The sequence below is a fragment of the Diabrotica undecimpunctata genome, chromosome 2 (genome assembly GCF_040954645.1).
Source record: "Diabrotica undecimpunctata isolate CICGRU chromosome 2, icDiaUnde3, whole genome shotgun sequence".
Taxonomy (NCBI): Eukaryota; Metazoa; Arthropoda; class Insecta; order Coleoptera; family Chrysomelidae; genus Diabrotica; species Diabrotica undecimpunctata.
Window position 1 is genome coordinate 35,053,669 of NC_092804.1, and position 13,784 is coordinate 35,067,452.

Genomic DNA, 13,784 nt, shown 5'->3' on the forward strand with positions numbered 1-13,784 from the left:
GGTTTTATTACGATGTCAATGTCAACAGAATGAAGATCAATGATTTCAGTGAAGTCAATCAATCATTTCCCGTGGCAGATTCTTTCATTCTTCTCTACACGCAATTTTAAGATGATGATGAGTTCTAGGAGGATTCCTTCGGAGCTGAATAGCTCTTGAGAGCAGATTCCAAGCATGTTTAATGGGATTCATGTCTGAAAACATGGCAGGCTACTCCAAACGGCAAATACACAGCTATTCGCAATAATCTCGTATGAGGTTCTAAAATCCGTGTGATGTACCTTTGTCTTGTCAGAGTTCCGTCAATAACCACCAATTCCGTGCGCCTACCTGTCATAATACCTGCCCACAAAACACTGCCTACCTACTATATTGTTTTTTTTTAATTTGTTTCAAGTACTACACACAATTTTATTCTACATCACAATTTTCACATAACTCACCGAGAACTCATTATTTTCTATTTAGTGTGTAACACTTTCGCCGAACTCAATCATATCGTTTTCAAGATCAATAAACACATATATGAATGTTTGTTCCTTTATCTTATTCAATTAGCTTTTTTACAAGTCGAAGGGTCTACTTTAGGTAGGTAGGTACCTACATAAATCCAAATTGAAATATTAAATATATCAGTAATTATCTTAATTAAAAATTCGTTTATAATTAATTTTAGCTTTTAAAAAATGTGTGTGTATTTATTATCATGTTTTTAAACTTCCATAAAAATGACTGGTTGAAATTAAGATATTCTTTTCTAATTCGTTTCCTTCTACGCCTATGTATATTGACTGATCAGTTTTGTATACAAATTGGACACTGGCTACATTGCCATAATGTTTCATTTATACCTAAAGTAGTACTATGCGTCTATATTCTTTGGTAGTACTTAAAAGAGAACATAGACTTCTTGCAATGAAGAAAAATATTTTAATACTCCAGAACGACCAGTTAAACCAAAAAATATTTTAAATAAAGGTACCTACGGAATACAACTACTATGGATAAATTAGTTTTTCAATATACTAAAATCAGTTTCTCCCTAAAATTTTTACAATGATTAATTTTTACCTTTTCACCAGCAACTAAATGGTGAAACAAACTTTATAAATTTTTTATTAATAAAATAATATCACTATAAAATTTATTAAAATTTATAATAAACAAATTTTACAAAAAAATAATAATTTAGTGTAATATAAATCATACTTCTTCTAATAAAACAAAATTAATTAATTTCTCTAAGCAAATTTCAACGTTGGCAACTATATTGCAACTGGCAACGTCGCGGTATGTCCACATGTTTTGACGCAGTGGAGGTTAAGGTATATTTTTGTTCTAAAAAGTGTGATAAAGAATATTTTAACGTATTTTAAATAATTAACGTTAAATGCCATTAAAGTTTATAGTACACCGTTTAAATTATTGTGTATCGACGTTGTTGCAGTGGTCTTATAGTGTTTCGCGAGTGAAAACTAATCGTTACCGCGTTTCTGTTATCTGCATTGAAAGGCCTATTCTAAAACGAATATCTGAGTGGTACACAAATGAAATAGGTCAAGGGGATTTATCGGCGTTTCTTCTTTGTTTAGGTGAATTGAAAACAGCTTTTTAAAATCGCTATATTGCAAAAATCGTGAAACTGTAGCCATTAATAAGTGAGGTTAGGTTAGCTGCCAGTAGTTGGATTTCACTCATAACAGTGGCGTAACTATTTAGATTTAATTCAAATACTGAATAACCTATTTGTACACAAAACATGATTACTTATTTTAGACCAGTTTCTAAGAAGTCGCACATTTATAAGTCTGTCTATTTTTTTTAAGTTTTCGTTAATATTTAGTAATACATATTTATCTTAGTCCATTATAGTCCCTTAGTCCCCCAAAATAATTATAAACCAAATTTTATATTTTAAGTACTACTGTTCTACAAATAGGTAAGCCTTGATGCCAAACAAATAAATATTTCTTCAGGATTTTTTATGACCAAAAAATATCTACATAGCTTTTTCCAAAACAATTCTAAGAGTAAACCTATTTCTTTTCATCTTTACCCATGAAATGAAGACAAGAATGTGGTGTCCCAGCAAAATAGCCTTTTGATTTTGTTATGATTTGGATTTGTATCTTCAAGAACTTCCAATATATCTATATTTTATTTTTATGTAACCTTTGATTATAAAAAATTATTTTTTTGAGTCAGTAAGCTTTTGGTCTCAGGCTTTTTTTTTATGTTAAATTTGAAAGTCTGTAGACATTTGTCTTTTATGTTTTCTTTCATTTTGCTGATATAATGGTTAGAGCCATAATAAATTCTTTCAGATTGTTTCTGATCATATTGCTAGGTTTGGGAGAGTATCTATTTTATTATATATAAAATGTCATACTAACTAATATAGCTATTATTCATGAGCTATTTCTTCTCAATTTTAGGTGACCTCTACAATACCTTGTTATTAATAGTATACTATATTCAAATGTTCTTTTTGTAGGTTTTCTAAGAAATTTGTTATTCTTTTATAATAAAAATTGTCATCCATATCTCTAAAAATAAATCAATTCAGTTTATGATAGTTTAGGTAGTTTTCTATTAAGTACCAATATTTTTGAACTATTCAGATACCACTATGAGTAAGAGAAAAATAGAGGATACTACCAATCCTGCAGAATTAATTCTAGAAACAAAATCAGTTAAATTATCTGAGGAAGTAGTAGACACTAGTGATAAAGAAGTACATAACTTAAACTACTCAGACATTAGTGATTCAAAAATTGTTAGCATAACTGACTGTGTAGAAAGTGATAATACAAAATCTACCAACACTGGTCCTGATGAAGAATTGCAAAGACACCTTAGGGAAAGATTGGAGAAAAGTAGTGAGGAATCAAAGCCTAAGGTTAGTATCATAATGTTAAGTAGAGAAAAATTTTGTGTGTACTTTTATATTTACTTTGTTGTACATTCTATAACATTTTTCCCTTGCACTATTTATACCTTTATCTGCACTCATGCTCTGTCAGTTGGTTCAAGTCTGTATTTAAATTTTCTGTGATGTTCCCCTAAGTGCCCATGTTTTTTCAAATAAAATCGGCTGGTTGTCTTTACTAACACTGATGATATTTTTTACAACAGCAAAAATGTTGTTTATTTTTACATTTACTTTGTTGTTTACCCCTTCTATACCATTTTTCCCTTGAACCATTTATACCTTTATCTGCACTCAGGCTCTATCAGTTTGTTCAAGCCTCTATTGGAATTTTCTGTGATGTTCTCCTAGTGCCTGTGTTTTTTTTCAAATTAAATCCACTGGTCTTTACTAACAGTAGTGGTATTTTTTACAACAGAGGTTTTTATTACCACTGGTCGTACTGGTCCTGATGAAGATCTGCAAAGAACTTTACAGGAAGATTATATTATAGTAGTGCTGAATCAAAGTCTAATGTTATGTAAATATTATCAAATACAACCCAATATATTTTTATGATGTACAGAATTGCAATAGAAGTCAATACAATTGCATTTTTTACGTAGGTGACAGACATAGAAATATTGAAAAGTCGATATTCAACTTGAAGTTGCATCTATGTGTGATGTGCTATTTCTGCATCTTACTTCAATATTTTCGTCTAGTTTAACTTTAGTAACTAATTTATTTATTTTTTAGGGTATAGCCAAAAAAGCAGTAATTAAGTATATATTAAATAAAATCAGTTTTTAAGGCTCAATGTTTGGTAAAATATAAAAGTGAAAGAAATGTATATTGAAGTTTATATTTCTAAGAAAATTTGTTTTTCATATAAAATGTAAATTTCACACCTATCATTAATTTAACATTCCAAGTACTACTTTTCTTTTTTGTGTCTGGTAAAATATGGTTTCTGAACCCAGTATTGGCTTCATTTCAGAAGGTTTCACTTGGTTGGTGCCATGGCAGTACTTTAGCGGATCAGCATGCGCTGTGTTAACTTGAAATCTACTTTATGGAGTTTCTGTCAGTGGGTAACAGGCTGGTGGTTCATCTAACAAGTGCTAAGAAATCACTTTCTTGATTTTAATGTTTCAGGATACAGTTCAGGTCCAAAAGTGAGTGGCAGTTCTCTAAGGTTTGTTTGGAACATTCTGTGAATTCACGGGCCATTTTGTGGGAGTCAGGAGCTTTATAGAGTTTATCCAGAGGCGATGGTCTCATGGTAATAAGTGTGTATGTTTCATTCAGGCTGACAAATAAACTATATGTTATAATAAACTAGATTTAGAACTGGACAACAATAAGTGAAGCCTCTTTTTTAAAGCGAGGTCATGTGTTGTACACTAGGTGGACACAAATGTGGGGGCAAAAAAATGTATAAATTGTATGAAATTTCACTTGTTTGTCTTGGTAATTATATGGAATTTTGTGTGTGGTTTTAAGTAAGATAATCTCCTGGACGAAAAATAATCATTTTTACTTATATGAGTGTATTTTTAAATCATAATGATATTACTTCCTATCCTCTTGCCAAGTGTATTGTAGGGAATAATCTAAATAAAAATGAAAATGAGGGAAACATACTCCAAATGGAGTGGAGAAGAAGGAATATAATATTCTTTGAAAATAATGAAGTAGAAACTGATATAGATCTGCTTTCAGAAGAGTTGAACATTGTGTTGGTAGGAGATGGGAAATCTAAATTTAAGGATTGTATTCTTTTTATATATGTGGATTTATTATTAAGAAAATTGTTCCAAAACTGATGTCTTTAGATTGTAGCCAATGTTTATTTAAAACACAATCTGATCATTCTTATGCTTCAGTTGGGAAATTTAGCAGGTTAATGAATTTAAACAATAATGGTGGGTTAGTGATTACCACAAAGGACACTTTTCAGGTTGTGGAAAACACAGAAAAAGCCTTGTTCTTTTTCAACTGGTGACTTCAAAAGAGTTTTGTGTGTGAATGCTAATATAGGTAGTCAATGGCATTGGTCTGTCTGTAGTAAATAACCTTTCTTCAGGCAATATTTTCTCATTATATACTGAAGTAGTAGGACTTCAGTTGTCACCATACCCAGCTCCAAACAGAATCAAACAAAAAAACAAATGTTTGTATTTTGAGAATGATTTCCAAAGTGGGAATTGAAATGTCAATAAACTTATTTTAAACTTCAATTGTGGCTTATTCCCAATAAAAGAGTACCTAATTGCTTTAAGATGCCATAAGAAAATAGCTTTAGAACAACGATCATACTCAGTTCAACCTCTATAGTATTATTATAATAGCTTTGTTCGCAGTTTGAGTACTGGACGTGTTCAGGATTACTTCACTTGCGCAGTGTAAAAATGAGCAGTCGCAGATATCAAGTTCTGTACTGATAGGGACTGCTAGTGCGGAATCTTGACGATCGCGGTTAGTTAGTTAGTTAGTAGTTCAGAATCAGTTTAACCGATACTTGGGATCTGAAGAGAATTTAATGTTTTTTCTTTTCGACTGTACCAAACCTTTTTTATTCGATTCTATGTATTTTTTCAAGTACGAATGTATTTTTTTTATTTTCCATGTGGACCGGAAATTGGTATTGACAAATAACTTATAACAAAAAAACAATTTGCCGAATCGCTTCGAGTAAATATTTTTTAGACATATCTCATTGATGTAAATACTTTTTCTCTGTTGGTAATTTTTAGAAAAATGTTTCCTTTTCGAGTTATATGCAATGTTTTGTTGAAAAATCGCCTTAATTAGTTAGTTGTGGAATTTTTTTTCTAAAAAACTAAAAAATGAATTGCAATTCCACAGAAAGCTTTATAGTGTTAAAACCTTCATGTATAGATAAGAATATTTTAACAAGGATAAGTGGTTTCTGACTTGCTAAAATTATAGTTTTAAATTTAAACAAAGATTAACAAAGAGAAACAGGAATAGATCGCTCGGAATCTATATTCGAAATATTTGGTTCCATGTTTTGAGCAAGATAGAATCCATTTATCCTTGTTAAAATATTCTTAATTGTACTTGAAGGTTTAAAGATTACGAAGCTTTTTATAGAATTGCAATTTACTTACTCAGCAGTTTTTTAGAAAAAAAAAATCCCAAAAATCACTAAGGCATTGTTTCAACAAAAAATTTCAAATAACTCTAAAAGGAAGCATTTTTCGAAAAATTACCTAGATAGAAACAGTATTTATTTCAATGAGATACACCTAAAAAAATTGTACCCGAAGCGATTCTGAAAATTGTTTTTTGTTAATAAAAATTTCCGGCCCCCTTGGAAAAATTTAAAAAATAATACATTTGAACTTGAAAAAATATATAAACTCAAATAAAAAAAGGTTTGGTGCGGTACAAATAAAAAAATTAGTCAGTTTATGCTATGCTAAGTGTAGAAATTTATTAAATTCATTATTTAATTTATTTTTTAAATATTTTTTATATCATTTGATTTCGTGGGTAAGTTGTAAATTATGTAATTATAAAATATCAATAAAAAGCTTTGCTTCAACAAATCAGGCTGTAAAATAAAACAAATCAGGAACTAAAGACTGAATTAAACTGAAGGTTATTTAAAATTCGTTCGCGATGTAAATCAATTCTGAACCGCGTCTGCGTACAACCCGATTACTAAGAGTATTCTGAACAAGGTATGATATTGCGCATGACATTTGACAGCTGGCCCAGGAGTGTGACGTAGTTAAGATCGCCTGAACCGGTGCCTGAACCACATCGAACCCATTATTACACATAAATAAAGAATAAAGAATAAAGAATACAGCTTAACGTACACATTAATTTTGAAATTATGGTTAAAAAGTGATCTAATTTTTTTTTTAAATGTTTTGTTTTGGTTATAATTGAATAAAAAATATATTTTCAGTAGCGTAAAACCTTTACTTCTCCTAGAGATTCAGGCGAAATATTTATTTTTGTTTTCATACATATACTAATAATATAAGTACTCTTTTTGTATGCAAATCCCTTGAAATTTAAAAATTTTCTGCAGAGGAAATACTGTGAATAGGTAAATAGTAGTAGATTTGCTTATTCTGATTCACTGTTACTTACTTCCAAGCAGTTTTACTGAAATAAAAACAAAATAGAGTACAATAGAGAAAAATCTGTTTTACAATTCAATATGGTATTTTAGATGAGTTATAATGAAATTTAGTAAAATAAAAAATATACACATTACTATAACCTACCGATTACTATATGCAAAATTTACTTATCAAACAATATAATGATATGAAAATAAGACACAAATTAGTTCAAACGCAAAACACAATAAATATCGACTTCAGACGACTTTACACCGGCAAGACAGAAAGCTTGTATAAAAACAAAAGTTCAACAATAATATCGGTTATCAATGGTGACTATTGCAAATTGCAAGTTATGAGATAATAAATATATTTTAAAGTAACTCAATACTGACTGAGTCATGTATTTTATAATAGAAAAATAATTTAGATTTATGCTTATATATGTGTCTTTATACAAATGGTGTTTAGTTACTATTTATTTATGCTGTATAGTATTTTTTTGTAAAACTGGAAGTTTTTATTTGCCATTGTATATCTGGTTTTGTACCTTTTTCAAAGTACGCTGTGCAATTGCTTGTTGCAATAGTGACAATGAAGATAAAATCTTTAGGTTTCATACATTTCCTAAAGATAGTGTGACCAGAAAACTGTGGATTATATCGTGTTGTAGAAAGGATAATTTTAATTGTAATACTGCAATAATTTGTTATACACATTTTAAAACTGAAGATTACCAAAGAAATCTACAACAGGAACTTTTAAATTACGTTTCTAAAAAGGGTCTAAAACTCAAACCTGAGGCAGTACCTAGTCTTTATTTGCCTAAATCAACATCGGCTACCCTTTTAACCAACCAAAAGAACCGCGTACAAGGAGGCGAACACAGAGAGTCCAAAAAGTATGTTGAGCAGCTTCTTACTACTTCTAGGTCAACGACGTAAGTCTAAATCTTTATTTTTATTAATTATTAGTCATGAAACCTTAAATGGTTTTTTCATATCGATTTGTTAAGTAAGAAACTAGCCTCAGCCTGCTATGAAATTTGCAATAAGAACTGTTTCGGAAGAAATTAATTTAGCATCTTCCAAAATAACATATTTTTCTTTGTTAAATGATGTTATCATTATTAAAATATACAATGTTATCATTATTATAAACAATACCAAGATGTGCAAATATTACAAAAATGTCATTTTAAATGTTGTGCAATATTGTGTGCCCTCACTACACTCATATTCGATGGCCAGCTAGCTCATTCGATATAAATAAAGTTGACTTTGTCATTATTTATTTTGATTTTGTGTTTAGTTCAGTAGGTATATATACGTACAAATTTTGTGTACCTCCATTACCATTTTCTGTATCTTTTTAAACATCTGAAATATCGAACTCTGGAGTATAAGTTAATTAACCTGCACCTACGTGTAATAAAAGATAATTAAAACTTGTCTTATAAAGGATATCTATGTTTTATAAAGGATAAATATTATAATAACATAATTTTATTATCCCTTTATAATTACTATAATTAAATTAGCCAAATTATATAAAACAAACTTAAAATTAAAAGTCTTTCCTATACAACTACATTCAAATGTTGCGGGAATAAGCGTTCTTGACTACGTCATGCGCGAAAGCGAACCGATTTTGGAACATTATGTATCATACCTTGTGTATTCATTGTACCATGATTCTGAACTAATCCTGAGCGCGTCCAGTACGGGTACCGTGAAGGAAAGTAATTGAACTCTGTGTCTGTGTAGCGTGTGCAGATTAGTGATGTAACGAATGTCATTTTTTGAACATTTGCGAATGCAAATATATGCCACCGACATTCGCGAATGCCAATATTCATTTTTTTTTTAATTTGGCAATTTTAATTGTCTCAGGCACTGCCGGCAGTTTCATTTGTGCGAGGTGTGTAGTTAGATAAGTTCAGATAAATTTATTAATTCAGCAATTTTCAGAACAATAATTATACAAATCATGTACTGTATTACATTACAGTGTAGTGTACATTATAATATAATTATAATGCATATATATTATATAAAATTGCTGAATTACTAAATTTATCTGAACTTATCTAATTGAAGTCGAACTTTTTATGTTTGTTTGTTTAAACTCTTTACATAAAAACACATAGAATATTTTTTTTTTGTAGTTGAATAATTTCTTAGCTTTTTCAAGATATTGTCTAAAATCAAATACTTCAGGATAATAACAGTTTCAAAGAATAATTTGTTTTTGTTTGTTTACATTGCATCATTTATTTTATGTTTTCTAATTATATAGTTTTCTAAGCATGTAAAATAAAGTGAGTTTTCTTAATAAAGAAACTGAGAAGTGAACGGATTTTTATTTTATTAACCTAATCTTCAAATTATTATTTTTTTCTTACATTCATATTCGCAAAACATTCGCACAAATTTCGCGAATGTGAATATGCAAAAAATGCGAATATTCGCGAATGCGAATCAGTTACATCACTATTGCAGATCTCTTTCATACTGAACGTGCGTATTCCGCCATTGAGAAGCATAGCGCATGCGGTGTTAATCTTAGTACAAAAGAATATAGACTTAGTAGTTTGAGTTTCGCGCCCAGTTTGATATTGCTAAGTTTCCTTAAAAGGTTGTTACTCCCATAAATATTCTTTCCGTTTTTTTTTAATGGAATCTGTATGTTAACAGGCGATGTAGTCTAACTCTGAGGTGTGTTGATTTTTCTGTAAGCTCTGGCGTGTTTTTATTCCAGGCGATGTTTGAAAGTCCAGGTGAAAAGTGCAGACCAGAGTTTTAGTTGGATTTGGTCTTAGCTAATTTTTATTTATTGTAATCAAACATTCAGTGCTGCTTCGAATTTTTTTCTCTCCCCTTAAAAGCTGGAATCTTCTGCTGTAATCTCTAAGTCGCCGTTTCTTTGAAGTTTTTAGTCAAAATTAGCGTTGGTTGATCAATAATACATATAACAATAGAATAAAATGTATGTATAGATAGTTAATGTTTAGCTTACACTTTATTTTATGTGCACAATAGGTACCTGTTAAAGTATTTACTTGTCTTGCAGAATCAATATAATCAAGAAATTGAAGGACTAGTTCCTTGGGTCTATTTTATGCAGGTTTGTAGATATGCATGGAAGCTTATTATCTTATAAAAATGTTTTATTTAAAATACTGTTAACATTTAATTGTTTCTCTTTCGGAAGTAACTGTTTTATTAAAGACAAATATCTTTTTGGTTACAGTTTATTTTACTTAAACTTGGGTTTCGGCCTAGTCATATCCAGTCGCCCTTTCAAACGTGTTTTTACTCATCCACATGTGCACTTGGGATCTGGTTGGTGTACCCGGTGTCCATGTCGCTAGTTACCTTAGTTAATTGTCACTAAGGTGAACAAATTTGAGCGCACAAAGTACTTTCTGCAGTTGTCACAACAAAGGAATTTTTCTAGTGACTCAGAATTTATTTCTGTAGTGTTTCTCTCCTACAAGAAATCTTTGTTTTTTTCTACTTCCTGTGTCCATTAAAATGAGTGTAATATGATTATAAGTTCTTGTTTGACATTCAATCTAGTGCAATAGTAGTTCTAACTGGTCTGAAGCAGTGAGTCTGCTTTTTTACTTATTTGTATATAAAGTAACATGCTTATCAGTAGCCATTCACCAGACCATCTCTCTTACAATACGAAGCAGACGTTAACCGGTATGTGAACGACAAATAGCATTATAATATTTTTCGTAGATGGAAATTTGTGTAATTTTTTAAATTTTAGGAAGGGGTGAAGTTTGTGAGAGAGTTGTTTAATAAACGGTCATGTATGAGTATTTATTGGTAGACAGGATGCATTAACACTGAGATAAAGTCACGAATTTATAAACTCAGTGTAAGACCAATAATGACATGTGCATCTGAAACAAAACAGAGACTACTGAAAACGGCAGAGATGAGAGTACTGAGAAGAATTACAGGAAATCCGCTGATAGATCGAAAGAGGAGTTAAGTTATTAGAGGAAAATGTAACTTACATTGTATAAACGAATGGACACTAAATAGAAAAAAAGAATGGAATGACCACATAATCAGAATGTCGGAGACCCGTGTAGTCAAAATAGCAAGAGATAAATTACCAATTGGTAGAAGAACTACGTATCGGACGACCGCGCAAAAGATGGAGTTTGCAAAACCTTCCATAGAGGTATTAATCCGCCGATGAACAAGCAGAATTGCTTATAAAGAGGAAGAAGAACAAACTTACAAAATGGTCTAACTTCAACCACATATACACAGGGCTTCTAAAAGAGTTACTGGAGTTGAGGCTGCTGTCGTTACTCCAAACATTACACTTGAATATAAGCTACCATCTTTAAGCAGCGTATATACTGCCGAGCTATATGCCATCTATCAAGCTCCCACTCCTATGAACTGCAGTTATATAGCCAAAGCTCTTATAATTACCGATTCTCTCAGTTCCGTCAATAACTTTAGTCAACTTTACACAACATATCTAATTACCAAAACAGCAACCATACTGTACAATTTACATGGATTCCTTAACACATTGGCCCCCAAGGAAATAAAAAAGCAACAAGCAAGAATCAGTGAAACCGCTCGTGAATTGAGAAATGTACTGCTAAATGATTTAAAATCATTCATTAAAGTGAATGACGAAAATTTGTCGCAAAACCCGTGGGAGAATTCAACTTCAAAACATCGCGAAGTGAAAACATCTGTAAAACTGTGAAATATTAAATTCCCAACTATATACGCTATTGATCACATTAACCCCCTTTTATGTGACAACGGTAATGTTCCACTCAGTGTTAAGCATGTCTTTGTAGAGTATCCAAGGTACCAGTTGGAAAGACGGACCAACCACATCATCGGATCATAGTGAAATCTTTGGAGAAAATTGTAAAATTAAACATTTGGTAAAATTCCTCAAAGACATTCATATATCAAATAAAATTTAACATTTACAAGTAAATTATCTCATGTATATCTATGTATATATCTCGCTAATAACCTTAAGATGTTAGATATAGATATTGATGCGACTATATTTGTACAATAAAAAGAAATCCTTCATAACCGATTTATATTTTACTCCAGTCATCAAAGACGAAAATGCCACTAAACCTCTAAAAATCATACGAATAAGCTAAATTTTTTTAAGAATGTTAATTTTGGGACTCAAAAAATATGCATAAAAGTTTACCACTTCTACCAAAATGCTTAGCCAACGCTCGATTATCGTTCGTCGGCTATCATATTTGCTATACTAATTTTGTTGACGTTCCACGTTTGCCATGACTTTCGTCTTCGACCGCTTCTTCCATATATCTTGCCTTTTATTATTAAATGAAGTATATTATATCTCTCTGGCTGACGCATATCATGGCAAAAATATTCCAGTTTGCGATTGTTGACTACTCTGACCACTTCCGTAACTTTATTGACGCAGCTCTCAATACTGATGTAGTCAATTTTCCGTACCATTGTCATACATTTTTCAGCCATGATGTCCCTTCTTCTACCAGGACCACGTTTACCTTGGATCTTTCCCTGAATGATCAGATGCAAAAGTTTATATTTTTTAAAGTGTTCTAGGTTGCGTCTCTTTATTATATACTGACCAGTTGTGTTGTTTGGTTCGGGCGTCTAAGGACCTAAGGATTTCTAACTCTGTCGACCCAGCTTATTCTTAGTAGTCGTCTGTATGCCCACATCTAAAATGCTTCCAAGCGTTTAAGCATTGCCTCACTCAGAGTCCATGCTTCCACTCTATCTACTAGTACTGGAAAGATATATCAATATGTCATTCTAATGCGAAGGTCAATACTAAGATCGTGGCTGCAAAGTGCGTTCCTCATTTTTACAATTTAATTTCTACCGTTGGATTCTAGCTCCCATTTCTCTATTCTCTCCGAGCATCTCCGACTTTTATAACGTCATTCTGTATTAAATTTTGTTTACTCACTATCATATATTTAGTTTTCTTTATGTTGTTTTAATCGATACTGATCACAGGATTGTTATGTTGAGTTTGTTTATTGATCACAGGTGTATTATCATGCTCTAAAATATTCAACCGCGCCACTTTATCTCTGCTGAGTCCAAACTCTAAAAATAGCCTTTACATACTCTTTTATCGTGATTTATGGAAATTAGGATAAAATATTTGCATTTTAACTCTTTTTATTTAATCCGCTTACATCCTATACACATTATCAGGATATACACCCTTCCTTCCTTTGTTACCGCGTCATTAACCATTACATCGCACATTTTTTTTTCCGAATGAAAATTCAACTCGTGTGTAGGCGATTTTTCTAAAGCCGCTTTAAACGTTTAAAAGAAAAAGGAAAATCCGGGAAGGGCTTATATCGTCAAAATCCGGTGATACTAGTTGCTTTATACTTGTCAAATGTAGAATGCTGAGGTAATCTGGCAGTGACTGCAAGTCGACGGGCCATAAAATGGGGAAGATAAATTACAATTTGATCCTTAAAAGTTTATCTTTTTTTAGAAGGGAAATAAGACTGCGCTCGCTGTTGCAAACTTTGAAACGGTTCAGATTTGTCATAAATATCTACAGAAAGTGGGTCGACAAGTTATACAGCCTAATCCCTAGGGACACGGACAAGGGGGAAGAGTAGAAGGTTGCGGAAAAATCTACGTGCCGTAAGGATAATACGAGAGAATTTAAGTATAATTACTTGTAATACATCAAGTAGAAAATAAGGATAAAATAAGAAGCTA

The 13,784-nt window shown here is 31.3% G+C and overlaps 1 protein-coding gene across 9 annotated transcripts in view; it reads left to right on the plus strand.

The window, feature by feature from the left end:
* LOC140434400 (pseudouridylate synthase RPUSD2-like) overlaps positions 1–13,784 on the plus strand; it is a 927,331-nt gene that overhangs the window by 698,954 nt on the left and 214,593 nt on the right. For 2 of the 9 annotated variants that reach the window (XM_072522613.1, XM_072522614.1), the window contains exons 1-2: positions 1,290–1,592; positions 2,622–2,899. The exons of 4 other annotated variants lie outside the window; for them this stretch is intronic. In XM_072522613.1, coding sequence (XP_072378714.1) covers positions 1,391–1,592; positions 2,622–2,899 — 480 coding nt within the window. In that variant the 5' untranslated portion in view covers positions 1,290–1,390. Of the gene's footprint in view, positions 1–1,289; positions 1,708–2,621; positions 2,900–13,784 lie in introns of those variants that run through there. 3 more of the 9 variants (XM_072522619.1, XM_072522620.1, XM_072522621.1) reach the window with 3 other exon arrangements.